Consider the following 25,279-nt stretch of genomic DNA (forward strand, 5'->3'; position numbering starts at 1 on the left):
GAGAATTTAGTGTGAGAGGAGGGAAAACATTAGCCTTTTTTGATAAAGGACAAAACTCCTAGAAAAGATTTGGGTTTTAGATGCTTTTTCATATCTAGGAATAATTTTAGAACATTTTGAAGGAGCTGAGATTAGGGCGCCTGTTTAAATTTAAGTTTTGAATTTCAACAACACTCCTAATGCTTCAAATTTGTGTGCAGTTTCATCATACTAGAAGTCGAAAATAATTACACGGCCCGAAAATTAGATACATTGATGCATAAATATATTCTTGAGTAAGATAATTATTGCCACCCTAAGTTTCTGGACGGTTTTCCCATCCCCTTCCTATAAACACATAAACCACAAAACCCTGAAGCGTGCAGGTGAAGAGGGGACGGTTTTGCTTTGCCGTCTCTCTCCTGCCAAACGCGTCCCTCGGTCCCCAGCGAGCCCTGCCGCCCCGCGGGCCAGCCACCCACGCCCTGCCCGCCGAGGGGGAAGAGAACGAGAGGCAGCGAGCAGGTGGCCACGCAGAACGCACGCCCGGACGCGCGCCAGGGACTACAGCTCCCGGCCTGCCCCGCGCGGCGGCGTGGGCTGCGTCGCCTGCGTCCCTGGGGTTCCGGCGCTCGCCGCAGCTGACAGGAGAAAGGAAGCGGAGCCCGGGCTGAGGCGGCAGCAGCAGCAGCAGCAGCAGACGGCGCTCGGGGCTGAGGCAGTGGCCGGCCGACACCTCCCGCGCCTCCACCTGGTTCGGGGCTAAGGGAGGGGGAAGCGCACCGGAGGGGGAAAAAAAAAAAAAAAACAAACCACCCCCAGCGGCCCCTCCCACGGACGGCGGGACACCGAGGGGCAGCGGCGGCGGAGCTCGGCTGTCGGGAATTTCGCTCCTTCCCTCCGCCGGCTCCTGGGGCTCCGGGGCTGGTTTTGGTTCCGTGCCTCCGAAGGCAGCAGCGGCGGCGGCGGCGCTACCAGGAGGGTTGGAGGGGGGAGCCCGTGTCCGGCGGAGCCGCCCGAGGAGGATGGGAGCGGTGGAGACCTGAAAATGCTCTCCGCGAAGGTCGCCAGCGCCGCCGAGGGCTCAGCCGACAGCGTCTCGGTCGCCGCGGACGGAGAGAGGCAGCAGCAGCAGCAGCCGGCGGCGCCGCAGCAGGGCGGGGGTGTCCGGGGGAGAGGCTCCGAGGGGCTCGGCGCACAGCAGCAGCAGCAGCCCCAGGCTGGTGAGTAGCCAGATCCCCCCCCCCCAGCCTCCCACATTCCCCCTGCACTTACGCCCGGTCCTTTTACAACGCGGAGAAGGGAAAGGATCGTAATAAAAAGGAAAGCAAGGCGCAGTCTTTAATGAGCCCTCGGTCCCCTCGCTGACGGGGCGGGGGGGGTGTGTGGTTGTCTGTGTGGTGGGGGGAGGCGGAGGAGGATCCGGCTCCTACCTGACCGGTTACCTACAAGAAACCTTAAAGCCCAGCACTGGAAGCCGAAACGCGAGCGCGTCTTTGTCTCCTGTGCAAGCGGCTCTCTGCCTTGGCAGCGGCTGCAAGACAGTTGATGCAAACTGGATTGAATTTCTCTCGCTTCCTGTCCTTCTCCCCCCCACTCCTCTCTCTACCCTCCTCCCTTTCTTCAACCTCTTCGCCTCTACCTTTTTTTTTTTTTGGGGGGGGGGGGGGTTTGTTTTCAACACCAGCTTTTTGTTTGCCTTGGTTTCCATTCGGTGCCATTCCACATAGGTAAACATTCATGCAACTTGTCCACATGCAGTTTGCAAGGGAGGGAGAGGGAAAGCAGACGGGAACTGTGCGTGATTGTTTGTTTAATATATAGAAGGGGTGGGGAAATCCGCTTTTCTTTAAAGACGTAATTGAGCTGTCTACCTGAAATTAAAAGATCCGGGTTTCAAGAGTACCACGTAGTGCAAGAAGAAGGAAAATTGTTTTTGATGACTTAACAGTCGAATTGCAAAGAGTTGCTCTGCCTCTGTTCAATTAGTGCAGTTTCTTTGCAGCTAGAAAAAAACGGAACAGTATGAAAAATCACGATTAAAAATTATAAATGGTGTGTCTGGGTGGAGGGGCGAATTCTATTGTTAAGCCGCGGATTGTGGGCTAACTGTGAGAGAAAGTGGCTCACTTTTAAAATAAATAAATATCTGCATCGATGTATATTGTATGCATGCACTCCAGGAGCACTGTGGGTATGATTAAGATGCCGGGAGCTGGTTTGAAGATCCCTGTGTGAGGGGAGTTGATTGACAGCTGTCAGGCAGGGTTTTGTCCACTAGAAGGCAGGCAGCAGTTATAATGGAAGATGTAAACAAGGAGATCTCTGTATTTTTTAAAAACCTCTTCCATCCTTTCTCGCTTCCTGTGGTGCATGCAGGGGCATGCTGTGCAGAGGGGGTAGCATGCTGGTTTCCTATCACACAGCCCAAGGAAGATCAGAGGGAAGGGGAGGGTAATCTTTTCTTTCTGCCTCCTCCTTTTCTAATTTGAGAATTTCAGAGAGCATTGGCAAAGCATTTATACCTGCTTTGGTTTCTCCCTGACTATGCAAGATACATGTTGTGTGTGTAGATATCTGTGCTTTTTAAAAATGTGAAATAATTTTTTAAATTTGAAATGCCTTTTTTTGTAAGTGGCTTTGGTGCTTCTTATTTTTAATGCCATTAGGGAATTTTGGAAGGTTTCAGCACTGCCTTGCATCCAAGCAAAGAACGTCTTAGAAACCAAACCACTCAAAATCAAAACTTTAAGGGTGGTGGTCTTGGTAGCCATAAGAAGACTCTTAAGAGTACCATGGTCCCACTTTGCAACAACATGCTTAGGGGACAATTAATTTGCCATGAAAATAATCTGTTTGGCAGACATTTGACTGCTGGCTGTTAGAAATACTGTGCAAAAGTTACTTTGGAGGCAAGGACTTATTTATTTGTTTTCATTTTAAAACAAAGGAGACACACTAATGCTACTACTAGTGGGTGCCTCCTTGGAAATGTTGGCCTTGTTGCATCAGAGGAGTTTGCAATGGGTTCTGAAAATTTATCAGGACTTGTTGTGAGAGAAGAGGGCAGAGAAACTCAGATTCCTGACATTCCCCAGGAACTCACCCTGCTGAAACCGCAGCTTCAGTTAGGAAAAAAAGGGGTCAAAGGGGAAGAGGTGCCACTTGCACTGCTTAGGAAGGGAAGAAACAGGAGCCTGAGGGGTAGGGGGAGCGCTGAAGGCTGATAAAGGACAGGAAAAGCTGGGGAAGGTTGGAAGGGGATCTGAAGGGAATGGGGAAGGAGACCACCCTCACACAGAGGAGCCAGTGAGGATTAGCTGGGGGAGTCCATTTAGTCTGAGATGCCTGAAGAAGGCGGGGGGGGGGGGGGGGGATGTGGAGAAGAAGAGGCATTCAGGGGATGCAGTTTCCTTCAAAGGGTGAAACGTGGATGCTTGATCACCAGTAGGGCGGCCATAAGCAAGCACTTTCTGGGTCCATGGGGGTGGGCTTTTCTCTGGAGATGAAGTAAAGATGTTGTGTAAAGTTGTGACTCTGATACCACTTTCCTATTATTGATTCACTCCTGGAAGTATTTATTTATATTCTGCTTTTCAGGCATTTTCAGACCGGATGGAGGTATTTCCCTAACCCCAGAGGGTTTACAATCTAAAGAGCAGCAGTGGGATTTGAACCCTGGCTTCCCTTGTTCACAGCCTGCTGCTCTGACCACTAGGCTACTCCTGGGAAACTGAGTTTAGAGAGAACTAGTGTGTCATAGTTGTTAATGGTGGTGATGGTGTTCTTCCCAGGTGTATCGGGTATATTGAGTTCAACTATTGTGCTTTTTGCCTTGTTAAGTTTTCCCCATTGGCATCAATGGGGGGGGGGCAGAATATTATTTGTTAGATAATGACTGTCCAGCTTTCTCTTTAATTCTGCCTTTGAAAAGTAATGCACAATGGGTATCCATCACAATTTATCAGAAAGCAATCATTGCTCTTTCTCCAGCATTTCATGAATGGGCTCATGCCCTTGGGCTTCCTAACCAAGGCATCTAAATAACTCCTATGTCGCTAAATCCCTGTTTATTTGGAGGATGTTCTAGGACTTAAGCTGCATGAAGGCAGTCCTTAGAAACACCTCTCAGCAAATTTTCCTGTGACTGCTTTGTTGGCTTATTGGATGCAGTAATTCATTTACCAGTTCATCTGTACTCCAGATACAAATGCTGTAAGAGGCCCACCAAAAGTTACAGCACAAATTGAAATCCATGTAATAAGTTTAGGAGTAGGTGACCCACTGGGTGTTCTTATATCGCCATGTTTCCTTCTGTATGTTCAGAATGATTCTGTTGCCCAGTGTAGGTTGAAAACAGTCAGGTGTATGGTTTGGGACATGGCGAAACCAAACGGTGTTTTTACATCTTATTTATCAGACCTTGCCCTGCAGTAAGGCTTTGTTTTCTTTGGTTATTGGCATGCAGGTAGTAGAGCATGGTGAGAAATGATCACATTTAAACAAGAAGCTCCAAAAAGGAAACCTATATGATGTCCCCACAAAAAAAAAGGATAGAGTCCATATAATGACTTGCATGCTCCTAGCATCTTCCTGATTAGTACTGTGACACTTGCAGGCTTCAGACTCTGTGGCTGTACTGTTGCAGATGAGGGTGAGAGAAGTGTTTTGTCTGCTGTTAAGTGCCATAGGAAAGCACACAGGACCTATTACTATTGAGGAGGTGCTATGTATGTGTAAGGTAATGTGTAGGTGCCACAAGGCCATTTGTATGCATTCTGTGAGAGGGCACCTGCAGTTGTGTGGGGGTTTGTACACCAGTCTTTAGGAAGAACATGCTGGATGTTGTGATGTGGCTGATGGTCTCATGGAACTGCCCTAAAATCTTGGGTGCCTGCAGCCTCATTGTGGAATTGAACATTTTTGAACTGACAGTGTCCAAAAAAAAATCCTGCTGTTACAGCACACTCAATGCATCCTGTACAGTATCTTTTAAGATGCGGCCAGTCACTGCGAGATGTGCTCTGATGCCATTGACTGGCAGTCAGTTGTGCAAAAATTTACATCCTGCTGGTGAGTGCAGGATGTCTTAGCAGCTCTGCAATGCACACACATGTTGCCTGTGTTTTGTTTTTGTTTTTGTTTTTTTGCCATGATTTCACTGCATCTGTCAGATGCCTATGTGCATTTAAATACCCTACCTGAAATTGGATATAAAAGGCTTTGCAGATTTGCCTATTCAAAAGTGTCAGTGGTTTTTTTTGTTTTTTTTTTTTAATATTCTAACAAATTCTACATTCTTCAAGCCTACTTAGATTTTAATATCCAGTTTGTGGTGTCAGAAGAGATGCTTAGTGAATACTTTGGAGCTCTAAATTGAAACTGTCTGGCACCTAACAATAATGTTGTTATAGTTGTATAGCACTTTTCATCCAGAGCATTAAACATACATCATGCACAATTATTAGTGCCTAATTTCAACGGAGACTCATTTTCACTTTTTTTGCAGAAGGTTGAGAGACTGAGTCAGCCATGTGGGGATTTGAACCTGTGAGTGAAAAGTGTGTACGTAATGTTAGCGGGACATACTTTAGTCAGCTGAGTTGCCCATATGCCTATTCTCTAAAGTCTGGATCTATACTGTGCTGCAGAGTGCATGCGAGTGATCCCAAGAGCAGATTCTCATCTCCCTCCTGGATTTTATGATTGACGCCCTGACTGAGTGCTTGGAGAAAGTGTCCCTCCTGCTTTCACTTAGCCATTGGCTCTGACATTCCCTCTGCAAGCATGGTTAAACACAGTGACCAGATTGGCCTGCGTGGCGTGCAAGGACTTCGCTACAGTAGGTAGCCAAGTGCAAAGTTGCATTCCTCTCGGCTGAGAGATGCAGAAAGCCGATGGAAAATTCCATTTTTTTTTCCTTTCCCCTTGCTCTCTGCAGAGAGAGTGGTGCTGGGCTTGTGGAACACTGGCAGAGCGTGAACATGGCCCCTCATTCCCTCCTCCCTCTGGTCTCCTGCTGAGTGCTTGGCAGTACCAGCTCTGCATCCTGCCAGTCTGTGAACTGCTTCTGCCTTCAGAATGTGACTTCCTTAGGGCTTTACTTTTTTTTTTTTTTTTTTTGCAGTTAGGTTTCATATAAATTGCTCTCCAACTACCCCCACCGCAGCTTTTGTAGCTAGAAGAGACTCTGCCATTCTTCAGTAGCTATGGATCAAGTGCCCCGTGTTAGGGAAGGATTCTTGTTAAGTTCATACAGAACATGATAAAAATAAAATAATAAATCTCACTATGAAAGAGCAAAAAATTCTGTTGTTGTTTTGTGGAACATGTTTTTAGACTAATGGCTGCCATATGGAGCCAGTTATGTACCCGGGGAGGCAAAGCAAGTCCCTAGAGAGCTTCTGTTTGAAAGAGTGTTTGGGGTTATTTTTCTACAGTCTTACCATAAACATGGTTGGATCTGGGGATAAACAGAAGTCTGGCCTTTATGCAGGAATGGACTCCACCCACTCCCACCTACCCTTCTGTAGTGACTTTGAAAGTGAGAAGATTACCAGACCTGATTACCCAGGTCTAGTTGTGATTGAAAAAATGGATATTTGTTAAAGATATGTCCATTCCATATGGTTAAAAGTAGTTTTTTTGTTTTTTGTTTTAAGATTAGTGAATCCTGGGAACAATGTGCATATTTCTTGAACTGACACTAAGAAGGGCAAATGGGGAAAAAAGGTAAATACCTTGAACAGTGTATGTAATTCATGCTATTTGTGGAAATATTGGTAAACACAAGGATTATCAGTAATGGCTGGAGAAAACATGAGCACATGTCGCGCCCGCTGTATTGGCACCAGTTGCTTAGGTTCTGAAGGCTGGTGAAAAATTTGTGCATTATGATCACTCAACATGAAAGGCACTGTATATTTATACTACAGGTTGTGATGGGTAGGAAAATCACAGTCAACAATGTCACGGGTTTATTGGCAATCAAATTATTATTTGCCCTTTATTGAGATTATTGTTCTGGGTCAAAATTTAATTGCTAGGATATTTAGTCAGTTTCCAGGTGTCTTCATGTAGTTGGTTGAAAATGGCTCTAGTCCATAAGATTTAAAAAAAATTCCAGGGTAGGACATTTTTTCTTCTCTAACTTGTTAAAAGGTTATAAGTGAACATCACAGTCCTATACTTTGCAGCTATTAATTAAACAATTATTTTTCCTACTGCAGTCTTGTGATGAAGTGCTTTGTTGCCATAAGTACATAAGAAATGCCATGCAGGGTCTGACCAAGGTCCGTCGAGCCCAGCATCCTGTCTCACAGTGGCCAGTCCGGGTCTCAGGGACCTGTCTGATCCCCAATAGTTGATCTCTTTCATGTATCTCGCTCCCAGGATAAACGCTGGCTTTCCCAAATCTGCCTGACCAATAACTGTTTATGGCCTTTTCCCAATCCTCCCACTATGTTAGTTGTCTTGACCACGTCCTCTGGCAACAGATTCCATAGCTTGATTATGCACAGAGTGAAAAAATACTTCTTATGATTTTGATTATAAATCTGCCAGTTGCTAGTTTCATTGGGTCCTCTACTCCTAGTGTTTTGAAAGAGTAAATAACGGTTCCTTAATTACCTGTTCCACACCACTCGTGATTTTATACATTTCAATCATATCCCCCTGTCGTTTCTTTTCCAAGCTAAAGAGCCCTAATCTGTTTAGCCTTCCTTCATAAGGAAGCTTTTCCATTTCTTTTATCATTTTTGTCACCCTTCTCTGTAACTTTCCATGTCTGCTCTGTCTTTTTTTTTTTTTTTTTTAAGATGGGGTGACTAGAGCAGCACACAGTACTCAAGGTGCAGTCACACCATTGATGTATACAAATGTATTATGATATTCAGTTTTATTCTCTCTTTCTTTCCAAATAATGCCTAACATTCTATTTGCTTTTTTGACCACCACTGCCGCCCACTGAGCTGAAGCAAGGTATATGCCCTAAGCAACATCTTTGAGAGACAGCTTGGGTCCTTGGGCCAGTTCACGGAGTGGATGGACTGAACATTTCTGCCTGCTTTATAGTAAGTTAACTATATCTAAAAGAGTTGCAAAGAACTAATGCCATTATCTGTGCGATAAGACTGACTGAGGCTTATCCTGCTGCTGTGCATTAGGCCTTCCCCTCCAGTGCTGTATATGTAGTGGTGAGATTGGTAGTAATAATGGATTAATCTGTGTGACAATACAATCGTAAAGTGTGGTTTGTGGCATACAGATGAGAGGCTGGTGAGGGAAGCTTGCCCTAGTGCTGGCTTGCTATATAACTTCTGTGTCCCTGGGAATGCCAGTCTAGTACTTTTGATGTTAAATTAGCTAACTTTTTTTTTTTTAAAAGAATTTATCGCTAAATGGGGAATGGGTTTTGTATAAGCGATCCAATTGCTTGTACCCTAGGTACAGGATAAGGAGGAAAAATGCAAATCTTTTTTTTAACCAAAACGATGGATCTCCATTCATTTTATGATGACTTGTTTTTGGTTTATTGATTTTATTTTTGTTTCTTTAAGTCAGCATTTTGTAGTTTTCAGGATGGGTACCCTAATCAGATTCATTCTTAGTTTTCATTCACACTTTCTCTCCCTCGGGAGTCACGTTACCAAATTTTACTTCCGCTAGCCGAAATGTGCGCACATTTCTGACTTGAAGGACACTGGGCCTTTTCCCTTTCACAGCTGTGGATTAAATGCTCAGTATTAGGGAAAGGGCGCTTAAGTACACACAGAATATGCCAAAAATGTTTTGGACCGTAAAAGGGGGAAAAAAATCAGTTATTTAGTGGAGCACATCTTACCTCTGTGCACAGTTAGTACATGGAACTCATTGCTGCAGGATGCCATGGGGGCAATCGGACAGATCCATGAGAAATAGCTCATCGGCTGCTCAGCAGAACAGTCAGAGCTGATGCCCTGGGCTTAAAATATCCCTGAATCAAAAATACTGGAAACTGAATGGGTTTTAGGGAGGGGGGGGGTCACCACGTGCCCGGTTTCTTATAGATGCCCTGTAAAGTGCCTGCTACTTGCTGCTTTTGGAGACAGAATGCAGAACTAGATGGACCTTTTTGGTTTGGTGATTATGTGCAGATGACTTCTTTGCTGTAACAGTGAATCGTGGATCTTGAAGGAAGGTACTGAATGAGAAGGGATACCTTACTGCTTTAAAGGATCTTCTTCTATCACTGTTATAAACCATGACTTACAGGTTCAAACCCCATTGTGGACCTGTCGGCTGCTGCCTGAGGTAGATAAAACGAAGACCAGCTATAGTTGGATGATATGTATGTTTTTATAAAGGTGTTCACGTATCTTGAAAAGCAGTTTGGACATAGATACTTTGTAAGTGCCTTAATATATTTAACTTACTTAATTTTATGTACCATGATCAAACATTTTTGACTCTTGCAAGAAGGCATTTAAATTGCAGGTTAGATTGGGTACCTAGGTAAGGTATTCTATTTTAAGATGGATTTTCTTATTTGTTCTTCTCTCCATTTTGGTAAAGTTTATTTTTTAATCAATCTGTTTTATTGTTTCCGGCCTCCTGCACACAGAGAGCTCATTTTTAAAAGCATCGTTTTTTTTTTTTTTGTTTGTTTTTTGTCAGCTTCATGGTACCAGCTATGGCTTGTTGTTGTTCCTTAGTTTTCACTTTAAATTTCCCCCTTTGTAGCTTTAATGACAGGCACCTGGGAGTCATGAAGCAGTGCAGTGGGATTTTGGTTTGTAGGGGGGGGGCAAAGCCTTACAATGAAGAGATTGAGACTTTCCTCCTTTCAGCTGCAAATGCTTGAGCCAGGTGGGCAGTGGTGTGGAGTGAAGTGGAAGATAAATTACAGGGTGTGGTGGGGAGGGGGGAAGGCCTGTGCTAGGCGTTTGGGAGGAAAGAGACACGGAGAATGCAACCCTCCCTTGAAGCCACTGGATTTTAAAGCTGCAGTCACAAGAACTTTGCTAGGAAAACGCATTTCTCAGCTGTTGTAATGCTTTTTTCCTTGTAGCTTCTATTATTTAACTTTAGCAAGTTTGGAAAGGTTCACTCCTGTTTGAAGTAGGAAGTTCCCAATGTGTTCTTTGTGAGCAGAACAGTGCGCACGCTGTTCTCCTCAGGACCCATGTCCGTGCTGTTCCTTCAGTCTGCTGGCAGACTTACCCATGGATGGATGGACTTGTGCATGCAAGTCTGTCCATCTGTGCTGTTCCTTGGCTGCTGGCACAGACTCGCCCTTTAATGTGCTCTTTGCTGCTAGGACAAAGAACACAAAAAGGAAATAGAGGTTAACAAAATTGTTCAGTTTTAATGTTGTCTCCTGTGCTACAGACAGAGTTTCAAGTTAAATGGTAAGTTTTTTTTTTTTGTGGATGCTTTCCCATAATATTGATTTTAAGTAAACTACTTTCAAATGAAGGTTAACTGAAGCCTTTTCTCCAAGACTTGGTTCATTGACTACTTCAAGGTCTTCTAATGCTGATCCCAAGTCCTGACTTCTTCCTTTATGTGCTTCACTGACCCTGGAAAGAGACCAAAATGTAGGAGGTCCCTGTGGTTTTGCAAACTTAAACATATGTAGGACAGTCATCTTGCTAGGGATGCTTCTGTGAAAACAGATCTTACCTTTTGAACCTTAATCAACTATTGCATCTTATTTTTATGTTGAGCAAATTGCTATTTTGCGTTCTACAGTAAATAGTATTACAAATAGCACATTTGTACTGCTTATATGAATGTTGCATAATATTAAGTACTTGGGCTTGAAAGGCAATTTTAGTAAAGTGTAGCACGAGTGCTAAGAAAGTTAGTGCACTCAGCTTCCCATGGAGAGTATAAAATGTATTTCCATAGCTAGGGATTGAATTTATCTACATTTGGAATTTCTGCTTCCAATATAATGCTCAGTTCTTCCAAAAACTGCGTGGAAGCAACAGATATCTAATTTCTTTTCCTTTAAAATTTAGGATTTTTGTTTTACTTTCAAATTTGAATGCATAGAATTTTAAATCTTAATTCCTGAAAGTTTAAGCTGCACTTTTACCTTGAGCAAGTACTGTAAATGCCTAATTATCTGACATTCAACTAACCAGCATCTAGCAGTGTGACTTTTTTTTTTTTTTTTTTACTGCTGTGAAGAAGGTTCAAACAGAATACTAATCAACACCAGGGAATACAGTAGCTCTTCTCTGCTCTGTCCACTTCTACCTCACCCTCTCCCCTGCAGGGGACAGGAGCGGAGGGGGTCGGATTAGGGCGCAGGGTAGGTTTTCTCCATTGTGTACTGTTTACTGCAGCATTGCCCTTCCCTCCTTTTTCTGCCTGGAGCAAGAAGCAGGGATGTGTTGGAGAACTGGCATGGATAAATTCCCCATGAATGCCAGATAATGTGGCTTTTATTGATTTAGACGTTCACAAAATTAATATTTTGGCTAGGGTTGCCAGCTGTCCAGTTTTGACCGGTAAGCCAGGTTTTCAGGCATTCTGTGCAGTGTCCAGTCAGAAGTACCAACCAGGTGCTAAAAGTTGGGTTTTGCAGGTGGCTCCTCCTTTCTCCCACAGCCTCTTAGAGGAAGAGAAAGGCAGGTGGGAGCCTATTGGAGAAGAGTGGTGCTGTGATTGGACAGCATAGGGAGAGGAGGTGGTGCACAGCCCCGAGCTCCCAGTGGCTCTGCAGATAACATAGATGCACCTTTTAGGAAGTTCACTGGTAAAATCTAAAATGTATGCAAATGAGGGGGTGCCTCCTCCCATTCCCCCACCCTAACCCGCTGTCCTCAAGTGACAAGTCCTGGGCTATAGAAAAGTTGGCAACCCTAATTTTGGTGCTTGTTTTCATTGCACTGTAGGAGGAGGGCACCTAATTCAGGGCTGCAGTTAATTATTGAAGTGGCGTTTCATCTTGGATGGATGGATGGATAGATGAGAGCGCTCTTTTATATGAATGTGTGGAGAAGCCAGTCTAGAAATAGGGGGTCATGATATGATGCTGGAGGACAGTAGACTCGAAGTAAGGAAGCTTTTGTTCACAGAAGGGGTGGTGGATGCATGGAATAGCTTCACTGTGGGCAAGAATTGAAGAGAACATGGGACGAGCACAGAACTTCTGAATGGTGGGGAAACTAGAATAAAGCTGGCAGTAGGAAGGGAGACTAGGCAAAGTGATAGACCTTGCTCTCCGTACCCTACTTCTACAGCAGTCATCTTGAGAAAGTCACCTGTCTTATTTTTCAAGTACGTAGCTAGCTTACTCAAGTTTCTGTATATTTCCAGCACAATTGGGGGGGAGATCTAGAATTTACTTATTTTAAAACCTGACATTTTCCATTCAGAAGTGACATAGTGCCTGGTTTTGCAGGCCTGGTGGCTCAGCTGGAGTTCTGTGAGTTCCAAAGCCCATTCTTCCTCTCCTTGGTCTGTCCAGGGACCGAGAAGGTTGTGGCAGCCTGAAGGAAATGATCTCTGCTGTTCTCTAATGGCAGAGACGGACATCTGTTGACCAAACAAACTTCAGGCTCTGAATGGAGCTGTGATCTGTCACCCCCCCCCCCCCCCCCCCAGTTAAGGACTGTCACTGCTATGCTGGGCTAGATGGAAAGTGTGAGGTGGCAAAAATTGGGGAAGAGTGCCCAGAGAGTTGTAAATGCAGCTTTGTGGTGCCTTAGCCCAGCTGCTGTTCAGTTGGAAGCTCAGCAAAGGAAGCAGAAACTGCTGGGCCAAAAAGAAAACATTTTCTGAAAAGTCTGTGCGTTTTTGTTTTTTTATTTTTTTAAACAATTGTGTATAAATGTATGTAGACTTGTGTACCACTTACCCATGTTTTAGTAAAGTGCCATCTTGGTTGTTTTTATAGTAAGAGAAACGAAAGGCAGAAAAAGGAGGATTCTAATTTGCTCATATTTTTCTGTTTGTTTATAAATGCATTTGGCATAAATTGTTTTTTTTTTTTTTTTTGTTGCTGTGCTTGATTCACGAGTCCGGCAGTGCCTGAAGGGCCTACACTAAAGTGAGAGAATTGGAAAGGACTAAGTGTGAAATGAAGGGGTGGGGGAAGAGGAACTCATCCAGGATCCGTTTCTGAACTCAAAAGAAGTCACGGAGTCCACCATAGAAAAGAACATTAAATGCCTAATTGGAATGCGGTTCTTCTCCACAGACTTGGGCGCTGTAAATGTGAAGGCCATATGTCTAAATGAATTTGGAAGCTCCCATGCCTCTCTCTCTGTCTTTGTATATTTGATTTTCTTTTTTTTTCCTAGTTGACTCATCGCAGTACTGTGCCTTTATTTTGTGACCTGCTTGCAGGTCCGGGGCCCACGTTTTGGATTCACTGCTGTAATGTGTCTCCATGCACCCATTAATGTGCTGAGAAGCCACTGCTAGTGTGGGCTATTCACGTACTGCAGCTGCTCCCATTCCCCTGAGCAACATCAATGCTGGATAGCTTTGTATCCTCTCTCTCCTCCCCATCCCACCTCCCTCCGAGTCCCCTGCTGATCTGCCCTTGTGGTATTTAAATTACTGTGTTCCTTTGAGGGGAGGGGATAGCAGTGTATCATTTTTCAGGTTGCCTAACTCACTGGGACTTTTTCTAAACTGTAGCCAAATCTCAGGAGCAGTTGCACAAAATAAAGTGTCTTCAAAATGCCACACACAAAATCTGGAGCTTTTTAACACCTTAAATAGTATCAGTATGAATCTGGGGATGGAAAATCCTTCCTAAACTGCTGCTTTGCTGTCATTTTGACTTTAGTAGTTGAGTGACGACGGTGATCCTCATCCTGTTACCTGTCTGGACGTGTTCCAGTGCCCATAGTTTGGAAGTCCTTGTCCTGGTCTGCGATGCAGGGTTAGGAGATTAGAGAGATAAATTTGAGTGTCTAGAAGTGTGGTAGAGCCATTTCTCGTGTGAGCCACCAAACAATTTTAGCGTATCTGGGCTCGTATGAAACCGAATGTGAAACTCCAGGTCCATCTTTACTTTGGTTGGTACACACCAGTGCAACAAACACCAACCTGGAGGCATCGACTCTTACTTCAAAACTAATGTGCAATACATAAATGTGAATTCCTAAAAGGATCAAGGGGACGGGGACCTGCATTCAGACCGTTACAGATTGCATTCAGCTGGGATCAGAGATGTTTGAGGTGGCTGTAGGTTTCTTGCTTCTGTTGGAAATTAACTTTGGGTTCAGTCAACATGCTTGTTGCCCAGTCGAATGAAAGTGCTCCTCCATTTGGACAATGTGTTGCATATTTGTGCATCTCTCAATGTATACCTTTTTAAAAGAAGGACGTTTTCCCATGGTAATGGGCATCTCGGGCAGAGCAGCACCATTGGGTTGACTGCCTCCTTCCTTTAAATGTGGGATGAACCAATATTACTGTCAACTCCAGCTCAGACTGCAGCAGGAGAATACCTGTTTATAAGAGATCTAAGCTGTGTGTTTTTTTTTAACTGTCAGCTAAGCATATTAATACAGGGACCAGAATTGTTCTTTTAGGCTTCCTTTATTCACATATTGTTGTCTGTTGAAATAACCTCTGCTGCTCAGTGACCATTGGCAATAGCAGTCAATACATTCACTAGAAAAGGCTCTTTGCTCATTTCACAATGGACTTTATTTAGTTTTCTGGTCCTGCAGTTTCCAGCTCATTCGGATCCTGGCTCTCTTGGGCTAGGACATCATGACCCCTTCGTTCACTGCTACCCAGGAATTTCTTCCCTGTTTTTTTTGTATCGCCTCTTAACTCAGCCCAGTTATGGCAGTGACAGCCCTTGGCCGGGCCATACACTAAGTCTCCTGCTAGAATCCTATGATCATGGGCAATAATTCTGGCCACTAGGTGTTGCTGTTGTTTGATGTCAGGGACTCCCGGGAGCTGTGAACAGTGCTTCCCCAGCCGTGGCCAACCCAAGGAGCGGAGTACTCCAGGTCAGTCCTAAACTCTATTTTTAATAGGGGTCTTTCTTTCTGTGTCTGTCATAAGTGTTTTTAAAAATGCTAATTAGAAATTAGACATTAATAGGACCCTTAAAATGTGTTCTTTGTATTTTGAAAGGTAATTATAACAGACTTTTCCTATATTTTATTGTAGTCGGTGATCTTTAATCAAGACTGTGGACATTTCTGTAGCAAAAGGATGAATTCTGTCTAGTTCTAATTTCTTTCCTAATGTTCAGGGCTCTTTTTTTGTTTGTTTTTTGTTTTTCAGGGGGTAATTGCCAGAACTGAATACTGGCACCTTTTTACTTCCATCTGCTTTATTTGCCCTGTGGTCCCTTAAAAAAAAAAAAAAAAAAAATTCTCCAAAACATGGATCCAGCCCCCCCCCCTCCCAGAAAGAAAACCTTGCAGCTGTTCATTACCTTGGAAGCCTGTTCTGCTTTCTAAAGGCTTGATAAGTACACAGGTGGGGAGGCAGGAGCTGTGCTACTGAGTGGAAATTATATATGTAGGTTGCTGTGCTTGGGTAGCGTTCAGACATTTGCCTGACACAGTGGTACCATTGAGAAGGAACTTCCTGCAGTTCCCCCAATATGTGTGGATACAGTACCTTGGTACAAGCACCAACCTGGACACTTTATACTACAGCTGTACTTTTGGGATTACTGGATGTACCATGATGTTGGTAAAATAAAACAGTTGCAACTTCCCTGCTTGTGTCATGCATGAGGCATTGGCTTAAGTGAGCTCCAGTCAGTAACCTGACTGGGCAACTGGCTGGCCTATCGTTCCAGCACTGATGTAAGACGCCTTTCTTACAGCTATACATCACCTCAAAAGGGCATTTGAATTCTGTGTTTGGGCATGGCCTACTGTAATATTTACACAGGTTGGAGGGTTAGGTGGTGAGATTGCTTCTTCCCTTTTCCCTGTGTCTGGTATTTTGTAAGCCACTTTTAACTAATGGCTAGCAAAATATCTGCTTGGCTGACTGCACTGGAATTGTGCTGCTCTGTATGGTATTTCAGCCTCCTCTCTTGTCTTGCAGTCCCTGGCCATCCATCCCCCCTTGCTCTGGAGTACCAGCGGGGCTGAGGGTGGGAGTAAACGTTTTTTTTTTTGTTTTTTTTTGCATAGCCTGCTTTTGTAGGAATCCAGGTGCAGGCCCTAGGAAGGTGTTGCAAGCCTTCCTCCATGCCTCCCCCATCACCACCCTTGCTCTGCTCCTACACTTCCAGCGTCAGCACATTGAGAAGAAGATGAGAATAATCCGAAAAAGCTGCTTGTTTCTGGCCCTGGCAATTTTTTTTTTTTTCTTCTCAACTCTGTTCCTCTCCACTTCACATCCAGAAATGCCCAAAGGGGGAACTTCATCAGATACGCACTAAGTATTTTAGCAGTAGTGGTAGAGGGGCGGAAGGTGGGGGGGAGTTCAGCCGCCCCCTTGACCTCTATCTTCCCCTGTTTGTTCTCATAGCAGCTAGTGCACAGGTCTGAGGGAGGGGGAGGAATAAGGTCGTCCCCTTACCCAGTACAGCCCGGGGCATTAGAGAGAATGTAAAAAGACACAAGCAGGCAACATCCATCCAAATTTTTATTTTCAAAGACCCTTCCTCTTTTCAAACATTTGTGAGGTTTTTCTCCCCCCCCCCCCCCCCCCCCCATCCCCATAGCCTAGAAAAATAAACTTTTGCGTGGTTTCTCTAATGAAGGATGCGCTTAGGCATAAAAGCCCACTTGCATGTACTATACAGCGACATCTTAGCATGTTTCCGTGGGTGACCTAGCCTGAAAACGATATCGCCAATTCACAAAAGCAATTGCTTTCTCTTATAAAAACAAAATGTGACCTTTTTTTAAGCAAAGCAATCTACAGGTTTTATTGCTTTTTTTTTTTTTTTTTTTTTTTTTTTTTTTTTTGGAGGCCTTTTGGGTTTTCCATCAGAAGCTTGAGAGATTAAAACGTTTCCACTTCCACCCCGGGTGACAACACAGATAAGTGTGTGCGTGCATGTGCACACACAGGCACTTTGCATGTACATTTCACACACACAGTCCTTGTCTGGTGTTCTGCTCTGTATTCCCTCTCCTCCCCCACACAGCTCTTCCTTCCCTTCAGGGACTCCCAGCTTCCCCTCAGCATTCCATGGACCTGGAATGTAAGAGGAGGCTCAGGCTGTTTCTCTCTCTAACCCTGCTTCTCTGATTTCTGAACAAAGATTTTTTTTTTTGTTTGCCTCTCCTGGGACCCAGTGCTGCGAGAACAGACAGGAGAGAGGCTGTTGCTGGGACTGGAATGGAAGAGACTTGTTTGCGATTTGTAAGTCCCCCACCTTGTGGTTTCCACTCAGACTCTGAACGGGGCTGACTGTGTTTGCAGTATCGGTCTCGTTATTAATATAAACGAGTCGCTAATGAGTGGTGTGTGTGTGTCCCCTTTTTGGTAACCTTTCAGTCTTCTTTCCAACTTTCATTTTTCCATTGTCTCCTTTCGTTACTTCTGTCCTTAATTTTCACATTCCTTTGTCTCTCCTTCAGCTTCTCCACCTCACCCTTCCATCTTTCCCATTTGCCATCCGTTTCTTTCTCGCGCATTTCCAGCCCCCAAACTAATCTCAGGCAGTGTGTTTTCCTTTGGGGCTCTGTCTGAAGGGAGACCTGACATCAGAAGCACGACTGCATCCAGCTTCCAAGAAGGCTGGGGTAATCTGCCCAGAGCATCCATGGTTATAACTCAAACATTAACCAGCACAAGGTGACTGGGGGTTTTGGACCACAGCCTCGCTAGTTCTGGTGGCTGTAAATCATTTCAAAATTAGATGGTAAGACATGAAGGGGGGGCTTGGGTTTTGGATTGAGCTTGGATCTTGTAAGAATGGAAGAGGAAGAAGACAAGGCCTGGAATAGCCAACCAGCGGAGGTGGTGGAGGCCTGTGCTGTCATGGGATATATATATTGTTTGGGTTAGAGAGCACAGTGGTAGGAGCAGGGTTAATAGCTGGCTGATTCTGTGAAGTGTGCTCGGCCATGCGCACTGTTTAACACGAGTTTGGCCGCATGATTTTGAGGGGTGTCTATCACCCCTTATGCTGTGAGGGGTCTAGCGCCTCAGAAACGCGCAGCCATACCTCCTGAAAACTAATAGCGCTCATCCCATGCAAATGCGTGTTGAGGCTATTAAGTCACCCCGGATTCAAAAAGTAAAATGTGCAGCCAATCCCAAGGGCGGGCGTTAATTTACGAGCAACCCTACGACTTAATATCCTAGCGATTTATTAAGTCAGAAGAACCAAAAATTATTTTTTAATGTGCCAGCCGGTCTGGTTAGGAGAACGGACGCTCAATTTTACCGGCATCCGTCTTCCTACCCGGACTGTCGGCGGGTTCGGAAAGCCGCCGCTCATAACATTGAGCGTCTGTTTCCTGAACTCACGGGCAGCCACCTCTCCCGGGCCAAGGAGGTGCTAGTGTGCGTAATCGTCCCTAGCGCCACCCAGGAGAGATGGCTGGGGTGCTCGTTGGGAGAGCGAGTGCTCAACACAGAGCGCCCTTTCTCCCGTGATCTTTACTTAATCGGGTTAAGTAAAAGGCATGAAGGATGGGGGAGGAACTTGTGTGTGTGTTGAATAAGGGAAGTTATGTGCTTTGTCTACCCAAAGTGATGGCCAGTGAAGAAGAATTGCAGTTGGGTAGAGTGGAAGTGCTAATTGGTCTTTATCTGCCATCATTTACTATGCCCTCTGGGGACAAGGCATGACAAGTTATGGAGAATTTGTATACTTTTTTGCCATATGGTAAAGTTGATGCTTTTTCCAGGTGACTTAATAATTTGATTGCATAGCTGCACACATTTCACATTGGTTTATGTTGTGTCTTTTGCCATCACTGCTACAGTTGTGGTTATTTGATTTATATTCTGCTTTTTGTCACTTCATGTTCAGGTACTGTAAGTATTCATAACTTGCCTGGTATGGGGCTATTAAAAAACCCCAACAAAAAACAACCCCCCCCCCCCCAAAAAAAAAAAGAACCTCGCTGCTTGTCTCACCAGAGCTTGCAGACTAATTCTCTTAAATAAGAGGCAATGTGTGCATTGCTGCTTAACTAGCAAAAAGATGTCCACAGAGAGGGCAAAGTGGATTGACAAAAGACTTTCGTTGGCCCAGGAGGCCAGACGTGGATAGTGTTGAAACTCTGCTTGGCGAGAGCATTGCAAGAACAGGGACCCATCTACTCACTCACCCACATGGATTAAGACCTCTGCCTGCATCGTGCACTTCTCAATTAAAAGTTTGAGATTGCCTGGCGTACTTCTAGGTAGGGACCTTAGCTTTCAGTTTTATTTATTTTTCTTGAATTTCAATGTTACAACAAAAAAAACTCTGAGGATAAATGACTCTTCTCCTGGGTTATAAGTCATTTTTGCACCGGCTTTTTGGAAATTCCCAGAAAAAAATATAGAAACTGAAAGTGATCTATTTATATGGGCTAGATCTAGTCATGGGTGGAGCTCCTTTCACGGTGAGGGGGACACAACTTGGCACCAGAAAGTGGTAGGTGACGGTGTCTGCTGTTCCTTCCTGAGCCCAGACGTCCTCTGCTTGAGCGCGCAATTACCGCGGAAAGGGCACACTTAGCTCTTCGGGTTAGGATCGTCTTGGCTGTTGAGCTGTGTGCCACTTGGTAATGGCAGCTGCTGTTTACCTGAGCAAGAGATCAAGTCTGTGTTGGGCTGAGGTCAGAGCCCAGTGTCCACTCTGGCTAATGCCTGTTGCTTGGAGGGGCAGGCAGTTTGCTTATGGGATGCAAGGGCACTTTTGTAATGCCCCTTCTGGGAGAACGGACAGGCCCTCATCTGTGATAAACAGCGCAGCTCTCGATTTCATCCTGGAAAAGGAGAGTTCATAATACTGCTTGCCTTTTATTGGAGCTTTCTGCTGGAAAATCCCTTCACTTTCAGCCTATGGAAGAAGTCCCACAAAATAACTTTTCAGTATTGTCCATCCTAGGCTTTCGGGATCAAGATGTCATCCACACTTACATATTTTGCCACGTAGGTTACGTTTGGTGCCAGGCTTTCATCTGCTTGAAGTACTTTATGTGATGAACTATTTGCTTTGAATCGAGATCCTGCAATTGTCCGCGTAGATATATATATTGGGGGCCCGGTCCCTCGGTCTGGGTGCGGGCTGGTTCAGGTTTTTGTATTGTAGATCTTGCTTTTTAGCACAGACAAAACTCCCGAACAGATCCCAGGATGCTAAAAAGCTACGGCTCTCTCTCGCCCTGTCCCCAGTTGGCAGGCCTGGCATAGGACCCCCCTCCCCCCCTTCTCCTGAAATCCTAATACTGCGGCTCCCTCCCCCACCCGGCTTCCTGGCTGAATCACAGCCCCCCACTCCCCGTTGGAGTGAGGTCCCCGACAGCGAAGGTTATTTTAATGGATGTATAACTTGAAATGAAACCACCGCCATCTGTTCCACCCCCTAATTAAGAATGCAAAAAAAAAAAAAAAGTGAGTGAGTGTGGCTCGCAGTTGGAGCGGTGGAAAGTAGCATCTAGAAGTGTGTTGTGTTGTGTGTTTTTTTTTTTTTTTAATGTGTGGATCTGCAGCTCAGCAAAGCATCTGGGATGGTTTGAGAGATTCTTTTCGCTATTTGTTTCATCTGCTTATCGAAGGAGGTGATGATCCTTACTTTTTAACAGAGGAGCACACTCTGTTTAGACATCATGCCTGTATGTGTGAGTTGTGTTGGAGGGAGGGGGTGTGTGTGTGTGTGTGTGTGGTGGGTTTCCACCTATTCTCTTGAAGGTTAGATATGCCCCAAGGCAAAAAAAAACCTCCCTCTTTCCAGATACCATGCCGTCGGCAGGCATCAAAGTGCAAAGACTTTAAAAAAAATAAATAAATAAAAATAACATTTTCTCCATTAGTTGCACTGTATTGTGGGAAATCCTTGGGGTAGTTTTCAGCTGAAGCAACCTGGTTCCATTTTTGGCCTGGCAAACGTGACTGATTTGATTTAACTGGGTCTCTGTTAAAAGCCCTCTTCCTGAACCCCCCCCCCCCACCAAAAAAAAATGGGTGTGATAAAAGCTTCTGAATTGTTACTTAACAGGTCCTTGTACTCCCAGTGAGAAACAAGAATTGCATGAAACATTCATTACATCAGGAAGTGATGTACATCAGAGTTGCTTTTTATTTATGTTCCAAGCATGCACACTTTGACAGAATGGAATAAAAACATGTATTTTTTTTTTATTTTGAATGCCAGCACCAGTGAATATTTCTGCTGTCTCCTTATGGCACGACGATGGGGAGAGGAGAAGTAACGTGGTATATGGAGCTATTGGGGGGGAGGGGGACAATATGGATTCTCACGCTAAAAATAGCAACTACTGTAGCAAAATGTTAGATTTAAAATACATTGTAGAAAACGTTTTTGCTCAATGAAGTTGTGGAATCAGTTGCCAGAGGACGTGATCAAGGTGACTAGCATAGAGAGGTTTAGAGCATTCCTGGAGGAAGAGTCCATAAAACGTTCTGAGCCATTGCTGTCCCTGGGAGTGTGCAACAAGAATTGGGATGTGATCTGGACTGGTCACTGTTGAAGAGAGGGGCTTGATGGGCCTTAATTGATCCAGCATGGCATTTATTATGCTCCTCCCAGCAATCTTATTTTCCCCTTCTCTTCTACGCCTGGGTAACCCACTCAGTTGTTTAATCCTGGATGTGGCTTCACTCCCTATTTTGTTCACGTGATATTCGATCTGAATCATCTTCTCTCAAGTTCAGAAAAACGTATAAAAGCTTGTTTATTTTACTGTGATATAAGTTTAGGAATTAGTTGTTCTACATTTCTACTATGTAGACAAAGTATTTTTTTTTTATTTTCTGCTTATTTGAGTAAGATGTTGTACTGGAGGAAGTCCAGCTGGCATTTTGTGGAAGGCGGACTTTTATTTTAAATTAAAAATGAATTTGAATTAGTGATTTTGTAAATGGATGGGAATTAAGGGAAGCAGAGCAAGTATCAGGTAGTATAGAGGAGGATGTTGATTGAAGGTGATGTTGTGTGTTGATTTTTATTTGTATCTGCTTTAGAGGGGTTTTCCTGAATTAGAGGAAATCAAGTTGAAATAAATGCATTTTAATTTGATGCTGATTATTGCAGAATTAACTAAATATGAAGTGAAACTTATCTATGTGAAGGTAAGTGTAGAAGTACATGGAACAGTGGCTACTACTAAAAAAAATAAAAACCCAGCAGTGTGCAGTCATCAGGGCTCAAAGAAAACAGGAGGAGGCCAACAGTGTGATGACAGTGATGGACCAGGCCATGCTTTGGACAGATGTGATAGGAGGGTTGAGAGATCAGGTAAAATATCCCGGGGGGGGGGGGGGGGAGTTGGTGATGGGCTGCATTTGGGAATTTTGTATGCACATTTTATCAATTGAGGATGAATCTCAACTAGGCAGACTGGCTGGACCATTTTGTTCTTCTACTCTTTTGCTATTAGTATGTTTCTTGTCAACTCCTGCAAGTAGCAATGAATCTTGAGCATATTCAGGTTTCCTACTGTATTTGAGGCATGGGGGGAGGGGGAGGATACCTGGGTTGACCTGCACAGCTGCATCATGTGCTTCAAAGAGAGTGTCATGTCGGCTAAGACAGATGTGCGGTTCTTCATTATGACAGTAAATACAGTGAAGTCTGACTTACAATAGTATAGGTTTATGTTCTTTAAGAGAAAAGGCAGAGAGGAAGCATAGGATGATGCCCGGAAGGGGATTGGTTTTCAAAAGGATCTAGTGGCCTAAGTACAACATTTTCTCCCAAGGAGATGGCTACATGATAACTCCTGTTTTAGCCAGGAATCTATATTTAGCCACTTTGAAAGCAGACGTTCCTATGGGCATGTTTAGGCCAAGGGAGAAACTTAGCTGACCTTTAATTTTTTTTTTTTTTTTAACCAGCTCTGTCTGAGCACATAGATAGCAGGCATAACTTTAGCCGGCTACATTTGTAAGCAGTTAAGTTTTATATGCTGGAAAATTTGCATAAATGTAGCCAGCTGTCCTGCTGTAGAGCAAGCTCCTGAAAATTCATGGCAGAGGGCATTAAGAAAATGTCGCTATAGGGCAAATCACCCCTGAATATGCCATGGGGCAATACTGTTGCACATCATGGCTTCTTTCAGTGGCTGGAGCTGGTGCAAAAATGTTATCTTTTTACTGTCTCTGCCCCCCGCAACTGAGTGCATCCTTGGCCCCCTCTGCCTTATTTAAAAGGTGAAGAACGGGTTGGTGTGAAAGAGAGCGGTGTATTAAAACCACCATTGCTTATCCTCCTACTGCTAGACGCAGTGTCTCTTAGGTATATTCCCCTTCCGCTTCCAGTGGAAACAGAAACCCACGCCTCCTAAGAATTGCAATGGTGACATCCAGTCCACTATAAGAGAGGTGTGGTTGCAAGCAGCCTTCAGTAATTCTGACTCCGATAGAGGTGGATCGATGGAACATTTTCCCCTATTTACGTTTTTGCCCGGCGCATGAAATTGCAGACCTGCTCAAAAAAATAAATACATTTCCAAACTACACAGCAACTATAGATCTGGTTTTCTGGGCCAAGGCACATATGCACCCTTTACAGGAGGCCCTCCTGTCCAGATGTTCCCCCACCATTAACGGATTACATTCAACAGCTTGCCTTATTGCCCTCCAGTAAGGCACAGCCTAAGGTGGTGGACAGATCTTTCCAACCTGGTTAGTGGGGGTGAATCTGGATCTGCCACCATGGTTGGGCATTACTACTGATGCCAGCAGCTTTGGGTGGGGAGCCCATTGCCTGAGACAGTGGGTAGAACAGGAAAGAGACTGGTCAGCGAACAGGCTAGAACTAAGGGCCATCAGACTAGCCCTTATAGCTTTCCTTCCCCTGATAAGAGGGAAACCAGTCAAGATACTGTCAGACAATGTAATGGCAATGGCATACGTGAACCGCTAGGGATGAACCCACAGCAGGACACTAGCCCAGGAAGCAGCAGAAACCTGTGACTGGCTGGAATGGAATTTGAGTCGCCTGTCGGCAGACCATATCCAGAAATCAAACAACATACAGGCAGATTTTTTAAGCAGGCAAAAGTTAAACCCAGGACAGTGGGAACTGTCGGACATTTCTCAATGACAACAAAATGGGGCCTCCCAACCATGGACTTGATGGCAACCCAAACCAGTGCAAAACAAGCAGAGGGGAGCAGGGCTCCTGCAGCATAGTCACATTGATCAATCCCCGGCCAACAGAAGATAATACTGTATGTGTTTCCACCATGGCCTTTGATTGGGAGAACCCTAAAGAAGGTAGAAAACATCCAGCTCTGAACAATTCTGGTTGCTCCAGACTGGCCCAGAAGACCATGGTACGGAGACCGACAAAGATTACTGGTGGACACTCTACTATGTCTTCCATCAGAACGGGGTCTCTTACAACCAAGGTCCAATAACTCTACAGAAACCCAGCTCCATTCTGTCTTGCAGTATGGCCCTTGAAAAGGCAACATCTAAGCCGCCAAAGGTTACTCACCAGTAGTGATATCTACTATGCTGAGGGCTCAAATGACTTCCACATCCCTGGCATATATCAGAGTATGGCACTTCATTGAAAGCTTCTGTCAATCAACAGGGTGTGGTTTTTTTTTTTTTCCTCTGGAAACAGGTTATAGCTAATATCCTGGACTTCCTCCAGCGAGGTCTAGATAAGGGCCTAGTCCTCAATTCCCTAAAAGTCCAGATCATGGCCATCTCCTGTTTCAGAGGCCCAATAAAAGGTAGGCCTGTGACAATGCATCCAGATGTAGGTCACTTCTTGAAAGAAGTAAAGCAAATCAGGCTAACCTTTCGGCCTCTGTTTCCCTCATGGAACCTCAATTTAGTCCTTAGAGCATTAACTAGGTCTCTCTTTGAAACTGCTAAAGCAAAACCTCCCTTAAGGATTTGTCCTCAAGATGGCATTCCTGGAGGCCATATGCTCAGCTAGAAGAATTTCCGACTCCTAGTAGAGAATCTTTTCTGATCATTTCAGAGATATCTGTGAAAACTCAGGACTATGGATGCACTCGACTAGAACTCGAGCAGCCTCCTTGTTCGGAGGGTCTCAAGGTATCTCGGGAGGAAATTTGCAAGGTGGCCATTTGGTTATCCCTACACTTGTTTACTAAACACAGTAGACTGGATGTACTGGCTAACGCAGACTCTGCTTTTGGTGCCAGTGTTTTTCAAAGGTTGCACTCACATCTCTTGCCCATCAGTCCTAAGG

General features: G+C 44.6%; 1 protein-coding gene across 6 annotated transcripts in view; it reads left to right on the forward strand.

Annotated features, from left to right (window-relative positions):
• Positions 1-888: 888 nt before the first annotated feature.
• Positions 889-25,279, forward strand: part of AHDC1 (AT-hook DNA binding motif containing 1) — a 145,859-nt gene continuing 121,468 nt past the window's right edge. For 2 of the 6 annotated variants that reach the window (XR_003859135.1, XM_029619093.1), the window contains exon 1: positions 889-1,202. Coding sequence is in view for 1 of the 6 variants with exons in the window: in XM_029619093.1 (XP_029474953.1) it covers positions 1,028-1,202 (175 nt within the window). In the remaining 5 variants the exon portion in view is untranslated. Of the gene's footprint in view, positions 1,203-6,641; positions 6,712-7,923; positions 8,052-25,279 lie in introns of those variants that run through there. The other 4 variants (XR_003859138.1, XR_003859139.1, XR_003859137.1 and 1 more) reach the window with 3 other exon arrangements.

This window comes from Rhinatrema bivittatum, chromosome 11 (genome assembly GCF_901001135.1).
Source record: "Rhinatrema bivittatum chromosome 11, aRhiBiv1.1, whole genome shotgun sequence".
Taxonomy (NCBI): Eukaryota; Metazoa; Chordata; class Amphibia; order Gymnophiona; family Rhinatrematidae; genus Rhinatrema; species Rhinatrema bivittatum.